This window comes from Marmota monax, unplaced genomic scaffold, assembly GCF_021218885.2.
Source record: "Marmota monax isolate L192 unplaced genomic scaffold, Marmota_monax_Labrador192_F-V1.1 WCK01_AAM20220418_F8-fsc00025, whole genome shotgun sequence".
In the NCBI taxonomy this organism is placed as follows: domain Eukaryota; kingdom Metazoa; phylum Chordata; class Mammalia; order Rodentia; family Sciuridae; genus Marmota; species Marmota monax.
Window position 1 is genome coordinate 8570842 of NW_026691950.1, and position 27888 is coordinate 8598729.

At 37.2% G+C, this 27888-nt stretch overlaps 2 protein-coding genes across 3 annotated transcripts in view; one reads left to right on the forward strand and one right to left on the reverse strand.

Moving 5' to 3' along the window:
- Corin (corin, serine peptidase) overlaps window positions 1-27888 on the reverse strand; it is a 291574-nt gene that overhangs the window by 130038 nt on the left and 133648 nt on the right. The window lies entirely within an intron of this gene.
- On the forward strand, window positions 26441-27875 carry LOC124101360 (methylosome subunit pICln-like). The gene has a single exon (XM_046457359.2). It carries the CDS (start codon window positions 26447-26449, stop codon window positions 27173-27175), a length of 729 nt encoding a protein of 242 aa, XP_046313315.1. The 5' UTR covers window positions 26441-26446; the 3' UTR covers window positions 27176-27875.

The following is a 27888-nucleotide window of genomic DNA, read 5'->3' on the forward strand; positions in this document are numbered from 1 at the left end:
GAGAGATTTAATTTAAGGGCTTACTTTAACCCTACTGAGGATAGTCTAACATTCTTAAAGTTAATTATAAAATCTAACATTACATAATTACAGGAGTGACCATTCCATAATATCTGCAGTTTACACCCACAGTCAAAGGAGGGAGAACACAGGCTGAATACACCAAGGGATTGTAACCTGGGGACTAACTAGAATTTTGTTCATTAAAAGCAATGAATAATAGGAAACAATACCTTAAAAACAGTACTTTCTACAATGGATCTTAAAGTCTCTAACAAAATATGCTTAATATCTGTACAATGAAAATTACCAACTGTTGATAACAGAAGCAGGGAAGGCATAAATAAATAGAGAGAGGGTTTGCAGTTTGGAAGACTCAATATAGTTAAGGTGCCAAATCTCCCTTTTTTGATCTATCGCTTTCATATGATTCCAGCCAAAATATGTGCAGAAATTTTTGTAGACATAAACATGCTTATTCTAAAATATATGTAAAAACCAGCATAGAAAAGAAACTTTAGAGAAAGAACATAGGTGGAAAAACCCTCTCTACCAGATATTAAGAGAATATAAAGTTAGAATAATCAAGGCAAAATGAATTTGGTTAAGGGACAGATACATAGATCAATGGAACAGAAATAAACAGTCCAGAAATAGACCTACATGAATATAGTCACTTTATTTTGACCAGGTACCAAAGAAATTTGATGAATAAAGGATAGTCTTTTCAACACCCACATGCAAAAAACACCACTTGACCTATACCTCATGCCTTCTGCAAAAATTAACACAGATCATATAAATTAGAAACCATAAAAAGTTCCAGAGAAGTTATCAGATCAACAGTGCACAGGTCAGGCAAGGAATTCTTAAATGACACAAAAGCATTTTCCATAAAAGAAAAAATTGATAAATTGGATTTCCTCAAAATTAAAAAAGTTTTCTCTGTGAAAGACAGTACGCAGGGAATAAAAAGACAAAGTATAGACTCAGAGAGAAATATTTCCAAATCAGTATTCAACACAAGACTTATACCCAGAATAGGTAAAGAATACTCAAAACTCAACTAAGAAGAAAGATTTAATTCAAGGGCTCACTTTAACCCTACTGAGGATAATCTAACATACTCAAAGTTAATTATAAAATCTAACATTACATAATTATAGGAGTGACCATAAGTCAAACAAGCCAAGGAAGGAATGGGCAAAAGATAGGAACTGACACTTCACTGAAGAAGATATACTGATGGCAGATAAGCAGTTTTTATTTTTTAAATGTTCATCATTAGCCATTAGAGAAATGAAAATCAAAACTATAATAACATGTCTCTATAAAACAATTGGAATGCATAATCCAGGAGTAAAAATAAATATCAACCAGAAAATACCAAGTGTTGATGAAGCCGTGGGACAACTGGAACTTACATCCATTTTATTTGTTTGTTTTTATTTGTTCTAATTAGCTGTACATGAGAGTAGAATACATTTTGACATAACATATATATAAATGGAGTATAAATCCTCATTCTTACGGTTGTATATGATGTAGAACCACACCAGTTGTGTAATCATATAGGCAGATAGGGTGATGATGTCCAATTTATTCCACCGTCCTTCCACCTTCATACTTCTTCCCTTCCCTTCACTCTCCTTTATCTAATCCAAAATACCTCTATGCTTCCCTAGCCACCCACCCTTATTGTGAATTAGTATCCTCATATCAGAGAAAACATTTGGCCTTTGTTTCTTTGGGATTGGTTTATTTCGCTTAGCATGATATTCTCCAGTTCCATCCATTTACCGGCAAATGCCATGATCTCATTCTTCTTTAAGATTGAGTAATATCCCATGGTGTATATTTCTTCATCCATTCATCTGTTGAAGGGCACTTAAGTTGGTTCCATAGCTTAACTATTGTGAACTGAGCTGCTATAAACATTGATATGGCTGCATCACTGATTTTAAGTCCTTTGGGTATAAACCAAGGAGTGGGATAACTGGATTAAATGGTAGTTCCATTCCAGGTTTTCTGAGGAATCTCCATACTGCTTTCCAGAGTGGTTGCCCCAATTTGTAGTCCTACCAGAAATGTATGAGTTTACCTTTTCCCCCACATCCTCACCAACATTTATTGTTGTTTGTAATCTTGATAATTGTCATTCTAACTGGAATGATATGAAATCTCAGTGTAGTTTTAATTTGCATTTCTCTATTTGCTAGAGATGTTGAGCATTTTTTCATATAATTGTTGATCGATTATATTTCTTCTTCTGTGAAGTATTTGTTCAGTTTCTTAATCCATTTATTGATTGGGTTGTTTGGGTTTTTTGATGTTAAATTATTTGAGTTCTCTATAAATCCTGGAGATTAATGCTCTATCTGAGGTGCAGGTGGCAAAGATTTTCTCACATTCTGTAGGCTCTTTCTTCACATTATTATCTCCTTTGCTATGAAGAAGCTTTTTAGTTTGATTTCATCCCATATATTGATTCTTGATTTTACTTCTTGTGCTTTTGAGGTCTTGTTAAGGAAGTCAGTTCCTAAGCCAACATGGTGGAGATTTGTGCCTACTTTTTTTTATAGGAATGCAAAGTAAATCAGTTTAGCAGCTTCTTATAAAGTTAAACATAGCACTTACCAATCTGGATATTTATTCTAGAAATATTTGTTTATAAAAATCATAAATGAATACTTATTCACATTAAGTTTTGTAACTACCAAAACTAGAAAAATAAAAATGTCATTCAACAAGTGATTGAATAAAAAAACTGAAGTGCATCCATTGAATGAGTAAAATTGACATTTCCAAAAGTTTGATAAGTATTTAAAGCACATAAAATGTAAAACACATTTGTTAGTACAATTAATAAAAATATTCTTTTTACAAATATTAATTAAAATTAAAAATATTTCCAGTGTTCTCCATTCTTTGTGTGTCTATAGTATTAAACAAAGTGCTTCTAAGTGAAAGAATAATAAGCATTTAAATCCCAGTAAAGTTCCCAGAAATGGGGAACATGAATGACCCTATGGACTGGAAACAGATTCATTCAGAAGTGCTCTGTACTTTCAGAATTGAATGGAAAATTTAATTAAGTTGTTGTCTAATCATAAAAAATAATTTTAATCATAGATTGTTACTACGTGATTTTTTACATTAAACTGGTAAGTCTTCAAGTGGTTGAGTGTCATTATTACAATTAAATTCTTCCTGATCCCTAAGTACTTAATTATGTGATTAAGTTTTCAAAACACTACCATCTGGAAGAAATAAAACTAAGGATAGTATTGATACTCTGATCCATTCTACAAGAATCAGTTTAATAAAAAACAATCAAGATACAAATTTCTAATGAATGTCATATTTTACCCTAATAATTATATATAAGAATTTCTAATAGGTTTAAATCACAATTATTATGATAAACTAATTAAAAATGAAATTACCTACTCTCAGAATCTCATAACTAAGAGAAAAATTTAAAAGTGATATTTTCCATTTTTATATGCCATTTTGTTCTGGAGATGTCTGATAAAGCAGTAAAAGCATTAAGAAGATTTTAAACTAGAATGAACTTCTTTGAAACATAGAAAATGGAAATAGGAGTTTATGGAGAAAAAGGAACAATGTAAAAATTTGAGGGAAGGAAGATGGCGGCGAGGGGAGTGCATTGCCCCCGTGTGCTGCTTCACTGTGTGGGAGTATGACAAGTCAGGACGGCTAAAGGATATCTTGTTAGGAATTTCCAGCAATAGTGGGGTGCTCCGGAACCTGGAGGAAGGATTTCCATCGCACGAGGATCGGCTACGGGGACTCAAACGCGAGAGGTTTGTTGCACGGAGGGTAACACTGCTTATTCAGCAAATCGCCCCGCGGCTAGAGTCTGCAGCGCGCGCTGGGATAGAGACGCAGGGTTACAGCGCTGCAGTTTCTGCCAGCCGCGCAAGCACCGTACTCAGGGCTGAATTCTGGGTTCGAGACAGGGGAAGGAAGCGGTCCATCTCGGTTCTCCACACCGGTCAGACCACAGAGGAGGCCAGCAGCCACCATGTTGGTAAACTGACGTCACCTTCCCTGTTTTCGACTGACCGCAGCTCATTCAGCCATAGAACAGGTAATTTCAGGCTGCAATTCGCCTGCGGCTTGCAGACAGATTGCTAGGGTTCAGCGCCTGGGTGCTTCTTAGAATCTGATCTTATCGGAGCGAACACCGAGCGCGGGGCGGCCGAGTTCCGGCTCCCAGAACCGTCCCGGAACCGCCCTGGCTCAGGGCTGCGGAGCCTGCGGAGGCTGCTTCTTGGACCCTGCTACTACCAGAGCATACACCAAGCACTAAGTAGCCGAATTCCGGCTCCCGGAACTGAGCCCGCGGGGACTGCTTCTTGGAGCTTACACTTTTAGGAGCTTACACCGAGCACGGAGCGGCCGAGTTCTGGCTCCCGGAACTTCCCTGGACCGGGGCTAGGAGCCCGCGGAAACTGCGTCTCGGTCTGGGTCCTGCTGAGGGCCGGTCAGGACTCACCCATTGCTTTGGTTGCCCGGCAAGGGGAACGAAATGCTGCCATTCGCATAGGATACCAACATGGCAGAGATCTGATGTCAGCAGAAAGCGGTGGAGGAGAGAACTTCATCAATACCAGCGGTGACATAAGCAGTTGGTCTCCTGGTAGGGGGGATGAGGCACAGTCACCCGAGTCTCCTCAATTTGTCCTCGAGCCAGAGGGGAGGAGCCGGGCCGCCGCCAGCGCCCGGAACAGGCCCAGCGGCTGGCCAGCGTGGTGACCGCGTGACCCCAATTGGAGAGGGGGCGGAGCGGAGCCGCCACCCACACCCGCAAGGTGGGCAGACCCGCGACCCAGTGGTACATGGGCGTGGTAGGAGGGGCAGGGCAGAGCCGCCCTTCGCGCTTGCAAGGTAAACAGACCTGTGAAAGCCTGGCGGGTCAGGCCCAGTGGCCTGCCAGTGTGGTACACACGTCACCCCAACTGGAGTAGGGGCAGAACAGATCCTTCTCCCACGCCCGGATCAGGCCCTGCCCGTGTGGTGGTCACGTGACCCCAATTGGAGTGGGGGCGGAGCAGAACCGCCACCCGTGCCCGCAGGGTGAGCAGACCAGTGATCAACCTGCAGATCAGGCCCAGGGGTCCGCAGGCGTGGTAGGAGGGGCAGGGCAGATCCGCCGCCCGCGCCTCCAAGGTAGGCAGACCTACAACAGACCGGCGGATCAGGCCCAGGAGCCTGCCGGCGTGGTACAAACACCACCCTAATTGGAGTAGTGACAGAGCAGAGTCTCCTCCCGTGCCAGGAACAGGCCCAGCGTCCTGCAGGCGGGGTAGTCACGACACCCCAATTGGAGTAGGGGCAAAGCAGAGCCTCCACCCGTGCCCGAAAGGTGGGCAGATCTGCGACCGACCAGCGGGACAGGCCCAGTGGCCTGCCGATACGACAGACACATCACCCCATTTGGAGTAGGGGCAGAGTAGAGCCGCTGCCCGCGCCTGCAGGGTAGGCAAACCTGCAACCGACTGGCGGATCAGGCCCGGTGGCCTGCCAGCGTGGTACACTCGTCACCCCAATTGGAGAAGGGGCAGAACAGAGCCGCCGCCAGCTCCCAGAACAGGCCCAGTGACCTGCTGGCGTGGTAGCCACGACACCCCAATTGGAATAAGGAGAGAGCAGAGCCGCCGCCCGCACCTGCAGGAAAGATACGCAAGCAGTATGAAAAGACAAGGAAAGAAAGGACCACAAGCAATGCAGGTCAACGCAACTTTAGAAGAGGTAACAGCTGCAGCAGATGGAATGTCAGATAAAGAATTCAGGATATACATGCTTCAGATGATCTGGAGTATCAAGGAAGACATTAAACAGCAAAATCAGACAATGAAAGATCACTTCGACAACGAATTACGCAAACAAATCCAGGAAGCAAAGGATCAACTATACAGGGAGATAGAGGTTATAAAAAACAAGCAATCAGAAATCCTAGAAATGCAGGAAGCAATAAACCAACTTAAAAACTCAATGGAGAATACTACCAGCAGAGTAGAACACTTAGATGATAGAACATCAGACAATGAAGACAAAGTATTTCAACTTGAAAAGAACATAGACAGCTCAGCAAGACTGTTAAGAAACCATGAGCAGAACATCCAAGAAATGTGGGATAACATTAAGAGACCAAACTTAAGAGTCATTGGGATACAGGAAGGTACAGAGCTCCAAACCAAAGGAATGAGCAGTCTATTCAATGAAATAATATGAGAAAACTTCCCAGACTTGAAGAATGAGACAGAATCCCAAATCCTAGAAGCCTACAGGACGCCGAATGTGCAAAATCATAAGAGATCCACACCTAGACACATTATAATGAAGATGCCCAACATACAGAATAAGGAGAGAATTTTAAAAGCTACAAGAGAAAGGAAGCAGATTACATTTAGGGGTAAGCCAATCAGGATAACAGCTGATCTTTCAACACAGACTCTGAAAGCTAGAAGATCCTGGAATAACATATTTCAAACACTGAAAGAAAATGGTTCCAACCAAGAATTGTGTATCCAGAGAAATTAAGCTTCAGGATGGAAGATGAAATTAAAACCTTCTACGATAAACAAAAGTTTAAAGAATTCGCAGCTAGAAAACCATCTCTTCAAAACATCCTCGCCAAAGCATTACAGGAAGAGGAAATGGAAAATAACAATGAAAACCAACATTGGGAGGTAGGACAGTAAAGGGGGGGGGGAAATAATCAAAGAGGAAAACAAACCATGTTTAGTAACAGAAATAAACAAATATGGCTGGAAGAACAACCCATATCTCAATAATAACCCTAAATGTTAATGGCTTAAACTCACCAATTAAGAGACACAGGCTAGTAGAATGGATCACAAAACAAGACCCAACAATATGCTGCCTACAGGAGACGCATTTGATAGGAAAAGACATACATAGGCTGAAGGTGAAAGGTTGGGAAAAATCATATCATGCATATGGACTTCGGAAACAAGCAGGCGTGTCCATACTCATATCAAATAAAATAGATTTCAAGCCCAAGTTAATCAAAAGAGATAAAGAGGGACACTACATACTGCTTAAGGGAACCATACACCAACAAGACATAACAATCATAAATATTTATGCCCCAAACAATGGTGCAGCTATGTTCATCAAACAAACTCTTCTCAAGTTCAAGAGTCTAATAGACCACCACACCATAATCATGGGAGACTTCAACACACCTCTCTCGCCACTGGACAGATCTTCCAAACAAAAGTTGAATAAGGAAACTATAGAACTCAATAACACTATTAATAACCTAGACCTAATTGACATATATAGAGTATACCACCCAACATCAAGCAGTTATACTTTTTTCTCAGCAGCACATGGATCCTTCTCAAAAATAGATCATATATTATGTCACAGGGAAACTCTTAGACAATATAAAGGAGTAGAGATAATACCATGCATCATATCTGATCATAATGGAATGGAACTGAAAATCAACGATAAAAGAAGGAAGGAAAAAGCATACATCACTTGGAGAATGAACAATAGGTTACTGAATGATCAATGGGTTATAGAAGACATCAAGAAGGAAATTAAAAAATTCTTAGAGATAAATGAAAACACAGACACAACATATCAGAATCTATGGGACACATTGAAAGCAGTTCTAAGAGGAAAATTCATTGCTTGGAGTTCATTCCTTAAAAAAAGAAAAAACCAACAAATAAATGATCTCATACTTCATCTCAAAATCCTTGAAAAAGAAGAGCAAAACAACAGCAAAAGAAGTAGAAGGCAAGAAATAATTAAAATCAGAGCTGAAATTAATGAAATCGAAACAAAAGAAACAATTGAAAAAATTGACAAAACTAAAAGTTGGTTCTTTGAAAAAATAAACAAAATCGACAGACCCTTAGCCATGCTAGCGAAGAGAAGAAGAGAGAGAACTCAAATTACTACCATATGGGATGAAAAAGGCAATATCACAACAGACACTTCAGAAATACAGAAGATAATCAAAAACTATTTTGAATCCTTATACTCCAATAAATTAGAAGATAGTGAAGGCATCGATAAATTTCTTAAGTCATATGATCTGCCCAGATTGAGTCAGGAGGATATAGACAACCTAAACAGACCAATATCAATTGAGGAAATAGAAGAAACCATCAAAAGACTACCAACTAAGAAAGGCCCAGGTCCGGATGGGTATACAGCAGAATTTTACAAAACCTTTAAAGAAGAACTAATACCAATACTTTTCAAGCTACTTCAGGAAATAGAAAAGGAGGGAGAACTTCCAAATTCATTCTATGAGGCCAACATCACCCTGATACCTAAACAAGACAAAGACACTTCAAAGAAAGAAAACTACAGACCAATATCTCTAATGAATCTAGATGCAAAAATCCTCAATAAAATTCTGGCGAATCGGATACAAAAACATATCAAAAAAATTGTACACCATGATCAAGTAGCATTCATCCCTGGGATGCAAGGCTGGTTCAATATACGGAAATCAATAAATGTTATTCACCACATCAATAGAATTAAAAATAAGAACCATATGATCATCTCGATAGATGCGGAAAAAGCATTCGACAAAGTACAGCATCCCTTTATGTTCAAAACTCTAGAAAAACTAGGGATAACAGGAACATACCTCAATATTGTAAAAGCAATCAATGCTAAGCCTCAGGCTAGCATCATTCTGAATGGAGAAAAACTGAAGGCATTCCCTCTAAAATCTGGAACAAGACAGGGATGCCCTCTCTCTCCACTTCTCTTCAACATAGTTCTCGAAACACTGGCCAGAGCAATTAGACAGACGAAAGAAATTAAAGGCATCAAAATAGGAAAAGAAGAACTTAAATTATGACTATTTGCAGATGATATGATTCTATACCTAGCAGACCCAAAAGGGTCTACAAAGAAACTATTAGAGCTAATAAATGAATTCAGCAAAGTGGCAGGATATAAAATCAACACGCATAAATCAAAGGCATTCCTGTATATCAGCGACAAATCCTCTGAAATGGAAATGAGGACAACCACTCCATTCAAAATATCTTAAAAAAAAATAAAATACTTGGGAATCAACCTAACAAAAGAGGTGAAAGACTTATACAATGAAAACTACAGAACCCTAAAGAGAGAAATAGAAGAAGATCTTAGAAGATGGAAAAATATACCCTGTTCATGGATAGGCAGAACTAACATCATCAAAATGGCGATATTACCAAAAGTTCTCTATAGGTTTAATGCAATGCCAATCAAAATCCCAACGGCATTTCTTGTAGAAATAGAGAAAGCAATCATGAAATTCATATGGAAAAATAAAAGACCCAGAATAGCAAAAACAATGCTAAGCAAGAAGTGTGAATCAGGCGGTATAGCGATACCAGACTTGAAACTATACTACAGAGCAATAGTAACAAAAACAGGATGGTACTGGTACCAAAACAGGCGGGTGGACCAATGGTACAGAATAGAGGACACAGAAACCAATCCACAAAACTACAACTACCTTATATTTGATAAAGGGGCTAAAAGCATGCAATGGGGGAAGGATAGCATCTTCAACAAATGGTGCTGGGAAAACTGGAAATCCATATGCAACAAAATGAAACTGAATCCCTTTCTCTCGCCATGCACAAAAGTTAATTCAAAATGGATCAAGGAGCTTGATATCAAATCAGAGACGCGCCGTCTGATAGAAGAAAAAGTTGGCTACGATCTACAGTCGGTGGGGTCGGGCTCCAAATTCCTCAATAGGACACCCATAGCACAAAAGTTAATAACTAGAATCAACAAATGGGACTTACTCAAACTAAAAAGTTTTTTCTCAGCAACAGAAACAATAAGAGAGGTAAATAGGGAGCCTACACCCTGGGAACAAATCTTTACTCCTCACACTTCAGATAGAGCCCTAATATCCAGAGTATACAAAGAACTCAAAAAATTAGACAATAAGAGAACAAACAACCCAATCAACAAATGGGCCAAGGACCTGAACAGACACTTCTCAGAGGAGGACATACAGTCAATCAACAAGTACATGAAAAAATGCTCAACATCTCTAGCTGTCAGAGAAATGCAAATCAAAACCACCCTAAGATACCATCTCACTCCAGTAAGATTGGCAGCCATTAGGAAGTCAAACAACAACAAGTGCTGGCGAGGATGTGGGGAAAAGGGTACACTTGTACATTGCTGGTGGGACTGCAGATTGGTGCAGCCAATTTGGAAAGCAGTATGGAGATTTCTTGGAAAGCTGGGAATGGAGCCACCATTTGACCCAGCTATTCCCCTTCTTGGTCTATTCCCTAAAGACCTAAAAAGAGCATGCTACAGGGACACTGCTACATTGATGTTCATAGCAGCACAATTCACAATAGCAAGACTGTGGAACCAACCTAGATGCCCTTCAATGGATGAATGGATAAAAAAAATGTGGCATTTATACACAATGGAGTATTACTCTGCATTAAAAAATGACAAAATCATAGAATTTGCAGGGAAATGGATGGCATTAGAGCAGATTATGCTAAGTGAAGCTAGCCAATCCCTAAAAAACAAACGCCAAATGTCTTCTTTGATATAAGGAGAGTAACTAAGAACAGAGTAGGGACGAAGAGCAGGAGAAGAAGATTAACATTTAATAGGGATGAGAGGTGGGAGGGAAAGGGAGAGAGAAGGGAAATTGCATGGTAATGGAAGGAGACCCTCAGGGTTATACAGTGGAGGAGGTAGAGAGAGAGGAGGGGAGGGGAGGGGAGAGGTGGGGAGGGGGGAGGGTGGATGATGGGAAAGGCAGCGGAGCACAACAGACACTAGTATGGCAATTTGTAAATCAATGGATGTGTAACTGATGTGATTCTGCAATCTGTGTATGGGGTGAAGGTGGGAGTTCATAACCCACTTGAATCAAAGTGTGGAATATGATATGTCAAGAAATTTGTAATGTTTTGAACAACCCACAATAAAAAATTAAAAAAAAAATTTGATAAGTGTTAAAAGAAGACCTTGTAATTCTTGAGTGGTTTATGAAAGCCAAGTCACTATGGGACTTAAATTCTACTGGACACCTTCAAAAGGGTAACAGCTTCATTTTAAATTTTCAATTATAATACTATCCTTTAAATTGTGTTCTCTAACACTATTTATGTTCATGATTAAAGATCAATGCAAATTTTAAAGAGGTATATAATTTTTTGAAAGAATTTTAGGGAGATTCAAACAAAAACATTTGGAAGACCCTAGCTCTAAAACACTACAGCACCACCTCCTCAATGAGAACTTGGTTCATTTAGTTTAAATGGTATGAGGGATTCAGGCACAAAACAAATATGTGGACAAAATAGATGAAAAATAAAGACTTCAAATTACTTTCCAATTGCTGAGCTCAATGAAGTAGCTGTTATGAAGTTGTAATCCCAATCCTGTTTGGCATAATGAAATCTCAATTTCAGAAGAAATTCACAGATTTTGATGTGATGATTTTGAATCAAACACTAGTTTCAGTGAGAAGCCCAGAGTTTAGAGTTCAGACTCCACTAGAGATGTATGATACCACCAAGTCATTGCAGCTCAACTCCAAGAAGAACTGTTTAAACATACCATGCTATGTCCACCAAAAAGGCATCAATAGTTATCCTATCCTCTTACGTGAAAGAGGAAAAAAAAACAGCAATTTTTCATTTACTTCATTCTGTAAAAATGTATCTGATAAAGATATATCCCATGAGTGATATGATTTGAAAATGAGTTTAGAATGAAAATACATGATGCTTTAAATTGTTCAGGGTATAGGTATTAGCATTCTTGCTGGAGAGATCAAAACAGATTAATGACCAAAATAGGGTTAAAATCATCTGCTTCCAACTACATATATTTTTAAAAATCAGACTTTTGTTACAAAAATTTTTCATATTTTATTGTAATCTTTAAGAACACAAATATGAATGCCTGATTGTGAGGCATAATATTGAACAAAGAGTGGATGTTCTTGGTCATTACCCACTGAGCAAAATAATACCCTGCAGAAAATACAAGGATAAACCTACACTCTTAAACTTCTGAGTTTTAACCTCAAAGACAAGCAGCCTACTTGTACAGAGAGGAGAATGAATCCAGGTAAGGAAAGAAAATCTCTGCACTTCTGTTTCAGGAAGCACTGTACCACTGCAAGCAAAGCAATGTTTGCCAGAGAATAGAAAATCTCCAATGTTCTATCAACAACAAGTATTGAGCCCAAAAAGAACAGGTAATATTTAAGTTCAATAAGAGAGCTATTTTATTTATGCTGGGCATATAGCATAGCAAAGGCCAAACAAGACTGGCTCTCACAGAAGAGTGGCAGTCCACAAGGGGACCATTACTTGGTGTTCACAGATCAAAGAAGGTGTTAGGGGTTTTCAATGGCTAAAAACTACTTTTAAGTTTCAATTCACAGCAAATTGAAATTCAAACACCAGAAGTGTTGATCAAGAAGTTTCTTTGTAAGATTTCTTCCATATTGTTAGCTCGATCCATGACCTAAATAACAATAATGATGGCTCTTACATGGCTTCGCATGGCTTTCCTTTCTCAAATTATCTTCCATTGCTCTTCTTAGCATGTCCTAAGTTACAGCCCTACCAACTAGGGCTTGCAGGGATTAAACGAACTGAGAGGGGATATCTGGGACAAGAACATTGAAGGCAGATGGAAAAGAATAGAGCAGGGAGAATACAAAGAGCAAAAAAAGGGAAAGTAGTTAAAGTCAGAAAGGTAAGGCAGGTCAGAAAAGGGAAGGCACTCTCTATTTTGTACAACCCTAGGAGGCATTATTCTTTCTGAATGCTTGTGACTAGCACTGCTTTGGATGGTGGCATCTAGCTGTCCTGATGGATGGCCTGATGTTTGGATGGATTGATGGCTTTTATACTGAGAGAGATGGAAAGGCTTTAAAAAATTTGGGTAAAAAAGATGTGAAATTTTAAAAGATCTTTTTGTTGTTGTGTGGTGAATAGCCTACAGGGTATAAAGAGTAGCAAGGAAGCCATTAAGGACATAGGAAGGACAATCAGGGATGGATCAAGGTGACCTGGATCAGGTAGCGGATGTGAAGGTGGGGAGCACTGGTTGGATTGTGCATGTATTTTGACAGAAGAGCCTTTAGGATTTGCTGATAGATCAAATATAATGTGGAAGAGAAAGAGAAGCACCTGGCTGTAACTCAAGATTTCAGGCTGGAACAACTAGAACGGAGTTGTTATTTACTGAGATGGGAAAATCTGGGAGAAAAGATGCAGAGGCAATATCAGATTGGTTTTGTACCTGGTATATTGGACATGCCTTTTGGACACTGAAGTGCAAATAAGTAGAAAGTAGATTGTGTGTGGTGTGTGTTTAAGTGTGTGTGTGTGTGTGTGTATTATAATAACATACATGTGCAGCTCCACAAATCAGAAGAAAGATGCAGGCAAGAGACCTACATTTGTAGTTGTTAGTGAATCCATGGTATTTAAATTCATGAGACTGAATTAAATCATCAGAAGGGAAAAGATCTAAGAAATAAGCTCTAGGGCACTCCACTGTGGAGAAATAAGAGAAATGAAAACACTCCTGAATTGTGGTCAAAGAAGGAGAGAAGCCTAGAAGCCAAGTGAAGAGTTTATCAAGGAGCAGGGAGTGATTCAATGTAGCAAATGCTGCTGTAGGCTGAGGAAGAAGAGAACCACCCTCAGAGGGAGCGAAACCAACACAGGCCTTTGGAGTCACAGGGAAAAATAGTTTTGTTTGAGAGGTGGGGGAAGGATGTGGGATATGGGTCTGCCACAAGAGAACTGGAAATCTGGAATAAAATATAGATATGAGTCGTCAGTGCTTCTGTGGCCATAGCAAGGATGAGATTTCTCAGAGGAAAGCAACATAATCCTGTGGAATATCAACAATAAAAGGGATCAGTAGAGGAGAAAGAAGGAGACCAGCATGTGACCAGAATGGTGTGACGCAGATGAAAACAGTGTGGTATTCTAGAAACCAAAGGCAAAGAGAGTACCATAGATGAAGGAGGAATCATGCAATTAAGTCCAGTTGCCCACAATGGGAGCTGATTTAAGAATTTATCAATCTAATCATCTTCCCTTCCCTGAATGGCTTCCCCACCCATCTTGCCACTGCCCCATGCATCATCCAAATGTGCCATTAGAGCTCAACTCCTTGTCTCAGGGTTTGACTGTGCTTATACATCTATCTCTTCACTGGCCTATAAACTCTTTCCAAATGTGAAGGTCAGCATTCTTTTTCTACTTCCTTGTAAACTGAGTACACAGGATATGCTTACTAAATGAATAAATGTTGCTTGAGGCACTTAAATTGGACAGTGCATATGGCATCCCAATTTATCTCATCTACATTATTTCACTTAGCCTGTAAGGTTGTTCTCCCACTCAGGTATTATTATTCCTGCTGAAAAGTTAAAGAGATGGAAGTTTTAAGAATTTAGAAAATGGCTCAAGCCTTCAAAATTATTAAGCAAAACCACTGGGATTTAAATACAAATCATCAGATTTAAGTTTGTTCCCTTTAAAGACAGCATCTACATATGGAAAAAATACAGTGTTTTATACTTTGAAATTATAAATGTAGGAAAATTTGAGGTTCTGAGAAAACTTCATTTCATTTAAAGCTAGTCACTTTAATGGAAAGTTCAAGGTTGGTTATTAATGTTTTCATGATGATATATATAATCATCACAAAACAATGATTCTAAGTCCTTCAAAGATACAGTGTTGCATTATATTTCTCAAATGAACCTGCAATTCAGTGGGAGAAATTCAAAGCATGTGTTTTATCAAGATCCAAAACTACAATTTGGGGGCTAATAGCACTGAAATGGTTGCTATCAGCAAACAGAGCTAGACAAAGCAAATAAGATACTACAAAAAGGAAGAAGAAAAGGAAAAAAAATAAATAATTGAAGTTCTTTCATGGCAGGGAGATCTCTATCGACTCAAAGAAATAGCATTTAAAAACTACTTTCCATATTTGATTTCAGCCAAGGTGGAGGAAAGGATTAGTCAGAAAGATCAGAATGATTGATGGGCCTTGAACTTTAGTCCCCTGAGTTCTCACAACTCAACTATGGAAACACACACAAATGTTTATTTTTAAACCTCTGAAGAACAGTTCCCACAGCATTATCACTTTAGCACATTATTTACAGGACCTAGCACCAACATAAGATAGGAAGGATAAGACAATTGTGTATACTTTGTTATGAGGACAAAACATGTTAAGAGTTATGACTGATTTAAAGGCAGCTCAGAGAAGATGAATTGCATTCACAGAACTATGTATTGGGAAAAGCAGCTGTTACAAGTTGTGGGTTTTGGCTCAATTCACTCTGGAAAGACATTTGAGAGCTCTTATAAAAGGGATTAGAAGAGAGGGTATCATTCAAGGATTAATAACCAAATCCCAGAATGGTGGACTGTTTGGTAGAGGATAGAACCTAAGAGGTTGTATTTAAAATAACACTGGAATGACCTCCCTGAACCTCATTTTCCTAATCTATAATTAGGAAGATGATAATACCTCAGAGATCTACTCTGGAAGCAAAATGAGCTAGCAGCTGTGAAAGCACTTTGGAAAGGAAAATGGGGTGCATAATGTAAAGGGGGGATTACCATTTTCTTGGGTTGAATGATTATACAAGTGGGGAGGAGAAAATTGGGACAGGAATCAAATTTAGTCATCATTCATTATTTGGACTACGTTCACGGTGCAAGTTCATAGTGCACCGTGAACACCTCTTCCTCTTTACCAGGAGGGGCCCTTTCCCTTTTAAAATAGTCACAATTGCTAAAGGTAACCTACTCTACTGATATTTAACCTGTGTCTCTATAATTTCTGAATGAAAGCATATTTACATGTAGTCACTGAAGTTCTTTTGTTCTGTTTCTAACATATGTTTGTTACAGATTAGAAAACACCTGATTATGATGACCATAATGATGATGATGATGACCACGACAATGAGAATGTTGTTGTTGTTGTTTGGGGAAAGAACCTTATAAAACAAAGTTCTAGATCAGGGTTTCTCAGAAGCAATTCTCTTTGGTATTTTGAGTCCCATAATCTTTTGTTGTACTGTGCATCAAGGTATGTTTAGCAATATACTTGACTCTACCCATGAAATGTTAATGGCAACTCCTCCTGTCAATACAGTTATAATAACCAAAAATCTCTACAAACATTACTAAATGTTCGCTGGGAAAAGAGGAAGGTGTTGCGAAATCACCCCTGGTTGAGACCCACTGAATTAGATGAGTACGAGTTAATATTAGGATCACCATAATTATTGTTATTTTTTTCCAGAGTTTCTGGGGTAATATTCAGAACAGAATAGGACAATCAATTTATTCAATGAATGAAAAATGAGAGAAGCACTATGTTAGGTGTGTCCTATAGCATAAACCCATATTTTATCATATTATATAAATATATTATATATAAATTATATTATATATAAATATATATTATATATATATTAATTATATTATATATAAATTATATTATATATAAATGTTTTTCTACTTGGTATACAATATATTCTTAGTACATGAACACTCGTTAGTAACTATGTGTCCTTATGCTATTAATTATAGTCATGCATATACAGAGATCATAGCTAGCAGTGGCTTTCTCGGTAGCATAAGGGTCATAACATATCTATCATAATACTTTAATCCATCAATTCTGAGACAAAATAATTGTTTAATATTTTATATAAATATTGCATCAAACACAATTTCTCAAACCCATTTGCAGAGAATTTATTCTTCATGAAGAAAAATTACAACCAAGAATTCTAAAATAGTTCTATGACACTTAGAAGACCTCATATTAGTGTACTTAGGAAATATGTTTTCTTTAAACAAAAGTTTTTAAAATATATACGTTTCATCAATCTTTTCAGGATCACCAATTGCGAGTTTCATAATATTTTCTGATAGTAGAGATCTGATAATTGAAGTGGCATTTCAGTTTGAGTTGTTAAAAAACATATATTGAAAATGTTATTGGATTTTCAGTAACTGATATTTTTTGATCAACAGTGTTAAAGCAGACTGATGTTTTGATTTTCAAATTTTCCCTACAGATTCTTAAATTCAGTGTCAATGAGTAATCCTGTGTAATATTTCAAAAGACCACTAATAAAGACCTTAAGTGTTCTTTATTTATCAAATCAGGAGAAAATGTAGCTGGAAAACAAAAGACTTGAAGGACTTCTTTTTTCAGAGCGACTTACTAGTCCTTCTGATGGCTTATTGTTACACAACATCTTTTGGAGGGAATCCTGATTTAGTAGCAGATCTCTACTAAATAATATGTTAAAAGGAAATAACTTTCACTTCTGGCCACATCAGGTCAACGCTGCATTCAAGTGCAGCTGGAAAAGGCAGATAAAACACAAAAAACATCTGTTTGAAGGTATCTGAGAGCTGATGAGACAATTAAGATGTGAGTGGTCAAGAGCCCAGAGAAAATATAAATACAGAACAAAGAGCTTACATTCTGTGCACATGCTCCCTTGTGGAACTTGCCGATTATTGATATGGTGCTAGAAACAATCTAGACACAGGGCCACTGTAAAGGGGCACAGAAGCTAACAGAGCTTTGGCAGTTCCACAGGGGTAGAGAGATTGGTGTTGCCAAAGCAGTCAATGTTAAGGAGACAAGCAGGCAACCAGTGAGAAAAGGGACACAGAGGAGGGGCCCATTATTTGGGAGGTCTCCCACAAGGCAATTGCTGCAAAACAAGAAGCTAAAGTAAAAGCAAGTTACAGAAATCATGTTGTTCTGAGAAGAAAACAGAACTTAGGACTGCCTGAGGAGAAAGGAAATAGAGTCAACACTCCAGTTTCTCAGCTGGGATCATTGGAGAACCACCCCTCAGAATGGATACAAGTGGAAGTTGATGAAGCCTTATAAACATGAAGCAAAATCAGCTCAGTCTTGTTTGATTCAGATAATCTGGTCCCATTCTCTGTTCCTACCCTTCCAAAAGGAACTGTAGCTCCTCCCCATTAGCCTTTAATTTTCAGGTCTTTTAGCCTTTACTTGGACTGCAGAATGCTACAGTTGGAAAACACAGTAACTGAAATAAAAAATCACTAGAGAGGCTCAACGGCAGATTTAAGCAGGTAAGAGAAAGAATCAGCAAACTTGAAAATAAGCAAATTGAGATGAACTTGTGTATGGAAAGGAAAGAGAAAAGAATGAAAAAAAAAAGTAAAATGTCCTTAATGACTTAAAAAATGTACTAATATGTGCATAATGGAAGTTCTAGAAAGAGATAAAAGATGTTGTTAGAATTTTAGAAGATACATAAAAATTTCTCAAATCAGATAAAAAGCATTTATTTATTCATTCCAGAAGTACAATAACTCAAATAACATATACCCAAAACTCAAATATAATAAACTCAAAAGGATCTCTTTTTGGATACCTAGTAATCTTGCTATCAGAAATCAAAGACACCAGAAAAATAATTGAAAACACAAAGAGTATCATATAAGACAAAATAGAGCCTCAGTAAGATTAGCAAATACCATCTCATCAGAATTCATGAACCCAAATAGAAGTGGAAGGATATATTTAAAGTAAGGAGAATAAAACTATCACCAACAATTTCATATACACCAACACTATCCTTTCACAATGAGAGACACAAAAACTGAGAGAAGTTGCCACTTGCAGAACCACCCTACAGGAATACTAAAAGAAGTCCTTCAGGATGAAGTAAAAGAACAGTAGGCAATTACTTAAATCCACATGAAAAAGTTTAAAGTGCTGGTACAGTTAATTAAATAGGTAAATGTAAAAGAAAATATAAATGTATTTTTGTCCTCAAATATTATCTGATTTAAAAATCAAGTACATAAATTGATAATTTTAGAACTGTTTTGAGTTACTTATAATATATAAAGACGTAATTTCTATGACAATAATGGCACAAGAAAGAAGGAACAAAGCCACATAAAACAGTTTACATAGTGTTGAAATTAGGTTGATATTCATCTGAACTAGATTGTTATAATCAAAGATGTTAATTATAGTCCCAGGGCAACCAATAAGAACAACTTAAAAATACTGTTGAAGAATCCAAAATAAATTAAAATGCTTTACTAGGATATATATCTAACACCCCCCAAAAAAACAGCAATGGAGGACAGAGATATAAAAAAAAGACATAGAAAATAAGACATGTGGATTTGTACTTGTAATTACATTTAATGTAATTATGTAATTAAAACACTATTAGTCACGTTTTCCAAGTAGATAAAACATGTAATTCAACTATATTCTGTCTATAAGAGACATACTTTATATTTAGAGACACAAATGGATTGAAAGTTTAAAAATGAAAAATTTTTAATTGTATACATGCTTACACATATTATATTGTTGTTGGGTAGAGCATTCTGAAGATGTCTGTTAGATCTACTTGGTTTACAGAGCTTCACAAATATTCTATCTCCTTTTTTTAATCTTTTGTCCAATTATCCTATCCATTAATGAAAGTGGAGTATTATTGTTGAATTGTCTATGACTCCCTTCAGGTCTATCAGTTTATCCTTTTTAATATTTCTGGGTTTTATTGTTAAATTATATTTTCCTTATGAATTGAGCTTTCACCATCAAAAATGTCCATTTTCTCTGTTAATACTTTATGCTAAAGTTTATTGGGTCTAATATTAGAATAACCATTCCAGCTAAATAACCATTCCAGTCCTAAAATTTATATAAAAATACAAGGAACACAGACTGGCTTTAAAATCCTAAAAATGTTAGAAGACTTATAATTTTCAATTTCAAAACTTATTGCAATGCCATAAGACAGTGAATACTCACATAAGGATAATCAGATCAATGAAACAGAATTGAGAGTCCAAAAATAAATGCACACATTTATGGTCAATTCATTTTTGACAAGAGTATCAAGTCTACTTAATGGGAAAAGGATAGTCTCTTCAACAGTTGGCCCTGGGACAACTGGATTTTCACATACAAAGGAATGAAATTAGAATCCTACTTCATACCACATACAAAAAATAATTTAAAATAGATCAATGACCGACCTAAATATAAGAGTTAAATCCATGACTCTTAATAGAAAATATAGGGGTAAATATGAGTGACCTTGTATTTTAGAAATTTCTAAAATTCCCACTAAAAGTACAAGTGCAAAAGAAAAATAATAGATAACACTGAAATTCTTCAAATTTAACACTTGTGCACTTCAAAGGATACTATAAAAAAATGAAGACTCCTCTGTAGTGCAAAAAATTCTGCAGATTATGTATCCTTAGGCATTTGTATCCAGAGTATATGAAAAACTCTTCCTATTCCACAAATATTAAGACAAATGGCCTAATTTTAATATGGCCTAAGTATTTGAATACACATTTCTCACTATAAGATAAACAAATGGCTAATACTGATAAGCTTATGAAATGTTGCTCAACATAATCAGTCATTAGCAAAATGCAAATCAAAAACACAATGGAATGCTGCTTTACATGGATAGGATAGTTACAATTGAAAAGGACAATAAGTGCAAGTGAGGATGTGGATAAATTAGAACACTCACTCATTGCTGAGGACTAGCTATTCTTAAACACTGAGTTGCTACTAGTCTCAGAAACCCCACTCCTAGGCATATAACCAAGAGAGTTGAAAATGAATGTCCACACTAAAACTTGTACATGAATATTTACAGCAGCAGTATTCTTGATAGTGAAAAGTTAAAACACAAATGTTCCTCAATTAGTATATGGATTTTTAAAAAATTGTGGCGAATTCCTACGATGTAGTATTAACAATAAAAGTAAAAAAATACTGATATATGCTATGATATGTATGAATCTTTAAAACATTACGCTAAGTTGGGCTGGGGATGTGGCTCAAGCGGTAGCGCGCTCGCCTGGCATGCGTGGGGTGCTGGGTTTGATCCTCAGCACCACATAAAAATGAAATAAATATCTTGTGTCCACTGAAAACTAAAAAATAAATATTAAAAAATTCTCTCTCTCTCTTAAAAAATATTATGCTAAGTCAAAAAAGCCGGTCACAAAAGGTGCTATATTGTATGATTTCATAAATATAAAATTTCCAGAATAGTCAAATTCATAGAAACAGAAAGTAAAGTAGTGGTTATGAGGAGCTGAGGAGAGGAGAGATGGTAATTTACTGCTAATGGATAATGGGGTTTCTTTCTAAAATGATGAATATGTTCAGTAAAGAGACAGTTGTGACAGACAACTCTGTAGGCATTCTAAAATTAAATGTATACTTTAAATAGATGAATTTCATGACATGTGAATTATATCAATAGAGCTAGTATTTTTAAAAAGTAATTAACCTGATGTGAAGAAAATTACATATCATTTTAGTAGATATAGAAAAAACATTTGACAAAATTCAAAATCCATTCATGATATTTTTAAAAACCACAATGAGAAAATTTCCTTAATCTGATCAAGATTGCACATAGAACTCCTTAAGCAAATTTATTGAAAACTTTCTATCTGATTCAGAAGTTTTAGAAGGCACCAAGAACTGGGAAGGAAGAAATTAACTGTCATTTGTAAATAAGATGATTGTAGTTTTAAAATTTTTTGAATGAATCAAGATGAACTATAAAATGTATTAAATGATTTAACAAAGTCCTTGGAAACAAAGAAATGGAAAAAAGTTTTAAAAAGATATAATTCACAATAACATAAAGAGATACTATAGGTCTACTGATAATCTAAGGGATGAGTATGAGAACTCTGTAGTTAAAAATATAACATATTACTGAGAGAAATTTAAAAGTACCTCATTTAAAATACCAAATTAACTATTGCCATAATGTACAGAATTGAGAGTCCAAAAATAAATGCACATATTTATGGTCATTCTGTATGGATTGGAATACTCAGTGTTGCAAAGAAATTCTTGCCAATTCAATCTATACATTTAATATATCCCAACTTTAAAATACAAAATAAACCCAGCATTTGTAGAAATTACAACATGTTTTAAAAATTTATATCAACCTAAATATTCATCATGTTGAGTTAGGCCCTGACTTCCTTAACAAGACTCCTAAAGTGCAAAAAATAAAACCAAGAATTATTAAATGGGATGGGTTCAAACTAAAAAGCTTCTTCTCAGCAAAAGAAACAGTCAACAAGGTGAAGAGAGAGCCTACATTTTAGAAGCAAATTTTTGCCACATGCACATCAGATAGAGCACTAATCTCCAGGATATATAAAGAACTCCAAAAACTTAACACCAAAAAAACAAACAATCCAATGGAAGGAAACCCTCAGGGTTATACAAAATTACGTACAAGAGGAAGTGAGGGGAAAGGGAAAAATAATACAAGGGGGAGAAATGAATGACAGTAGAGGGGGTAGAGAGAGAAGAGGGGAGGGGAGGGGAGGGGAGGGGGGATAGTAGAGGATAGGAAAGGCAGCAGAATACAACAGACACTAGTATGGCAATATGTAAATCAATGGATGTGTAACTGATGTGATTCTGCAATCTGTGTATGGGGTAAAAATGGGAGTTCATAACCCACTTGAATCAAAGTGTGAAATATGATATATCAAGAACTATGTAATGTTTTGAACAACCAACAATAAAAATTTAAAAAAAATAAATATAACTTTGTAAAATAAAAAAAAATTAAAATGTAGACACACACACACAAAAAAACAATCCAATCAATACATGAGCTGAGGAGCTGAAAAGACACTTCTCAGAAGAAGATATATAATCAATTAACAAATACATGAAAAAATCTTCAACATCTCTAGTAATTAGAGAAATGCATATCAAAACTAAGATTTCATCTCACTCCAGTCAGAATGGCAGTTATCAAGAATACAAGAAACAATAATTGTTGGCGAGGATGTGGGGGAAAAGGCATACTCATACATTGCTGGTGGGACTGCAAATTGGTGCAACCCCTATGGAAAGCAGTATGGAGATTCCTTGGAAAACTGGGAATGGAACCACCATTTGAACCAGCTATCCCTCTCCTCGGTCTATACCCAAAGGACTTAAAAACAGCCTACTACAGGGACACAGCCACATCAATGTTTAAAGCAGTTCAATTCACAATAGCTAAACTGTGGGAACAACCTAGATGCCCTTCAATAGATAAATGGATAAAGAAACTATGGCATATATATATATATATATATATATATATATATATATATATATATATATACATATACATACACAATGGAATATTATTCACCATTAAAAGAGAATAAAACTACGGCATTATCAGGCAGATGGATAGAGCTGGAAAATGTCATGCTAAGCAAAGTAAGCCAATCCCAAAAAAACAAAGGCTGAATGTTTTCTCTGATAAGGGATGCTGATCCATAATGAAGGGAGACACTGGAAAAATGGAGGAACTTTGGGCAAAGAGGAGAAAAAAAAGAGGAGGGGATATGGGGGCAGGAAAGATGTTGGAATGAGATAGACATTATTACCCTAGGTACATGTATGACTACACATATGGTGCAATGCTATATCGTGTACAACCAAAGAAATGAAAAGTTGTGCTGCAGTTGTGTACAATGAATCAAAATGCATTCTGCTATTATATATCTAATTAAAATAAATAAATAAAATGTTAAAATATTTATATTAAGTGAAAAAGGACAAAAATAGTTGAAAAAATCTTTAAGAAGGAAATAAATAGAGGACATATATGATTCAATATAAATTTTTACTATAAACCTATTGTAATTCAGACAGTGTGGTCTTGAATTCATCATATTCTGTCAATAATCAAAAAACTAGATATGCACATAGTTAATCTCTTGACTGATAACAACTCTGATATTACAGTGCAGGGGGAAAGGATTGTTCTCTAAAAAAAAACCGGGTCAGTTGAATATGTACATAGAAAAAAATTAATCCCAACTTTTCACCACACACAAAATATTAATTCCACAATTATAGTATATACGAAAAACTGAATGCTCAACAATAACATTCCTAGAAGAAAGATAAAAGAAACTTCTGTGTTTCAGGTGTAAGCAAAGATTTCTTAAAAATAATTCTCACAAAAGAAAAAGTCGATAATATGTACCCATTACAATTAAGACCTTCAGGGGGATTTTAAGATGATGGAATAGAGAAGTTTGCTTCCCTAGCTGCTCCATAGCATGAAACCAAGAAAGCAGAAAGGCGGTTTCCCAGCAATGTGGGTGAACAAAAAAAGACAGGAGGACTTTCCTGGAATTTAATACTGGACATTCAAAGCAGATCAGGGATTCAGGAGGTTGGATATCATAAAATAAGGAAGAAATCCCCAGCACCATTGCCACTGGCATGACCAGAAGCACCAGCCACAGCAGTCCCTCCTTAAGCAAAGTGGAGGGATCCGAGAATTAAAGGAACCCACATGTTTTGAAGGACTGAAGCTCTCTGGGTACAGAGAGTTTAGAGAGCAAAGACAATACCCAACTAAACTGAAAGGCATACTGCTACACAATATCCGCGTACAGGAAAGAAACCACATCTTTCCCAGCTGCATGAGGAGGACAGAGAAGGAGACTTTTTGCAGCTGTGGCGAGAGGGTCTGCGGCTCAAGAAGCCAATTCCTGGCAAACCTGAGTTTGGCCCAAAATATAGACCTGTCAAACCCACACTGTACAGCATAGTATGTGCCTCAGTGACCAGGAGAAAATCAAATGTGGAGAGAGGTTTACATAGGGGACAACTGATCAAGGAAACCCACCCAGATCACCCCCTCCCCGCCACAATCTGACTACCTGTAGGACTGACTGGGAGAGATGCACCTGACTGGGAAACCGAAAGGGCAGGGGCTGAAGAGATTGAGTTTGGAGACTGAACCTGAGACCAGGAAACATGGTCTGCAAGTGACATAGTGGGCTAAAAATTGGCTCCTCCACTGCGCCAGTGGAACCCAGGGGAGATCCCGGGGTGCAGTCTTCCAGCATGAACTACAATTGCTGGGTCCTAGAGGTGCACTGACTTAAAATCATCAGACCAACTGGCATTCAGTACAGAACCTGGAGCCCACCTAAGCCTAAACATCACCTCCAGGAGTTCTGCCTATGATATTAATTCTCTCACTCTAGCAACCCCACCCTGAGGGTGGAGTAAGCATCATACTTCAGACAACCCCACCTAATACTGCTGAGAAGGGAAGCTAGGAATCTTGATCTCCAAGAGAAAATAATTCTTTAACTTTTCATTGAGTTTTTTTTTCTTTTTTTTTTCAGTTTAAGTGTGACCATATGATTCATGGACATTTATACATATTCATATATGGTGTTTTTTTCCTTCTCATTTCTAGTATTTTTGAAGCCAGTTATTTTTCATGGATCACTATTTTGAGGACTAGGATGTTTGATTAGTATATTTTAGTTGTTTTATATTGTTTTATTTTTATTTTTTAAATTTTTATTTCATATATATTTGTTTTATCTCAATTATCTTTTCCCTTGATTCTCTTTCTCTCTCTTCTTCTGTTAACAGCCAATCTCTCTTGTTCTCTTTCACTCTTCCTTTTTATTTTTTACTTCTATCTTCTCTTCCCATCCCTCATAATCATCATATTCTAATCAAATTTTGCCATTCAAAATTTTAAACCCTTTTGCAAACTTGCTGTTTTTATTGTAGGCCATAACAGATCATATCATTTATGTTTATTGTGACAACATTATAAACATCATAGCAGGAACTATTTGGTTTAATGCTGTATATTGTTTGCATTGGTTGTTGTTATTATTTGTCTGCCCCTAAACAGAAGTACTAGAAATCTTCAGGGATACTATAAGCTGATAGAGTCTACTGCCTCAGATCCATACCGTTAGATGGGAATGCACACAAACAACATGAAAAAGCAAAGAAACAAATCACCCCAAACAAAACAAGATACTTCAATAACATAATCCATGAACACCACAGTTAAAATATCAGGGAAGGGGTTTAGAATGTACATAGTTAAACTAATCTGCAAGGTAAAGGATGATGTAAGGAGTGAAATCCTAGAGAAAATTCAGAACATGAAAGATCACTTCAATAAAGGGATAGAGATTCTGAAAAAAAAAATCAAGCAGAAATCCTCAAAATGAAGGAATCAATAAACCAAATTAAAAACTCAATGAAAATCATCACCAACAGACTAGTCCACTTGGAGTTTTTTGTTTTTTTGTTTTGTTTTTAGAAGTTTATTAAAGGACAGCAGAAAAGACTTCTCCTGGAGGAAGAAGGGGACCCAAGAGGTAGAATCCCAGACTAGTCCACTTGGAAGACAGTTTCAGGCTATGAAGACAAAACATATGATCTTGAAAACAAAGTTGACCACAGAGAAAAGATGTTAAGAGACTATGAACAGGTTTCGATGCTCCCGGGTACAATGAGCTTCCTAAAGAGTTTCCCGCCGCCGGGACAGGATGAGGGGCTTCGGCAACAGCAGCCAGATACAGAGGCTGTGCTGAACGGAAAGGGCCTCGGTATCGGCACTCTTTACATCGCGGAGAGCCGCCTGTCTTGGTTAGATGGTTCTGGATTAGGATTCTCACTGGAATACCCCACCATTAGTTTACATGCGGTGTCCAGGGACCTAAATGCTTATCCTCGAGAGCATTTGTATGTTATGGTGAATGCCAAATTTGGAGAAGAATCAAAAGAATCTCTTGCTGATGAAGAGGAGGAAGACAGTGATGATGATGTTGAACCTATTACTGAATTTAGATTTGTGCCTAGTGATAAATCAGCATTGGAAGTGATGTTCACTGCAATGTGTGAATGCCAGGCTTTGCATCCAGATCCTGAGGATGAAGACTCAGATGATTATGATGGAGAAGAATATGATGTGGAAGCACATGAACAAGGGCAGGGGGATATTCCTACATTTTATACCTATGAAGAAGGATTATCCCATTTAACAGCAGAAGGGCAAGCTACACTGGAGAGATTAGAAGGAATGCTTTCTCAGTCTGTGAGCAGCCAGTATAACATGGCTGGGGTCCGGACGGAAGATTCAGTAAGAGATTATGAAGATGGCATGGAGGTAGATACCACACCAACAGTTGCTGGACAGTTTGAGGATGGGGATGTTGATCACTGAAAATGATTTATGCTGCTTAAAAGTTCTGCTTATAACTAGGAGAGAACCTGGTGCCTCTTCCACTTTGGAGTGGGGTTGATGAAAGTCTTTCCTTCTCCAAAACTCTTAAACTAGTTATTTCTCAAGACAGACTATACTGAGACAGCAAGTTGTCACCAGCAGAAGGAACTACAAACTTTATTAACAAAGGTGAAATAATTCATCCAAGGGGGTACTTGTAGTTTATCATTTACCCCAAAACTTTGTGTTAGGTACCCTATGAGTAAGCCTATAATTCCTGCCTTTGCTGTATGAATCATCTGTATGGTAGCAGGCCTGTGGTAAACATGCTCAGGAGCTTGGAGTGTGGGAAGAAAAGGCAAATATCTCAGAGGGATCAGCCTTTGTTATTCTCCACAGAGTCAAGAGTCTTTTACTGATTTGGGGGCCAAATTAATTAATTCAGGCCTCTGTAGTAGCCTCTTGGGAAATATCCTAGCTACAGATCCTGCCACTGACAAGAGTGTTTCTAGCTACCTTCTGCTCCTTCTGCCCTCTTTTACCAGTCTACCCTGTATAGCCTCTTAGGTTAATATCATTTAGTTTCCACCCTCTTAGGTTAGTTTTCTGTAACAGAACAGTGAACTGAAATGAAAGTCCCCCAAGTACGTCTAATGATAATTGTTTTGTCTTTGTAATAACATAACAAATAAATCTACATTTTCTATAAAAAA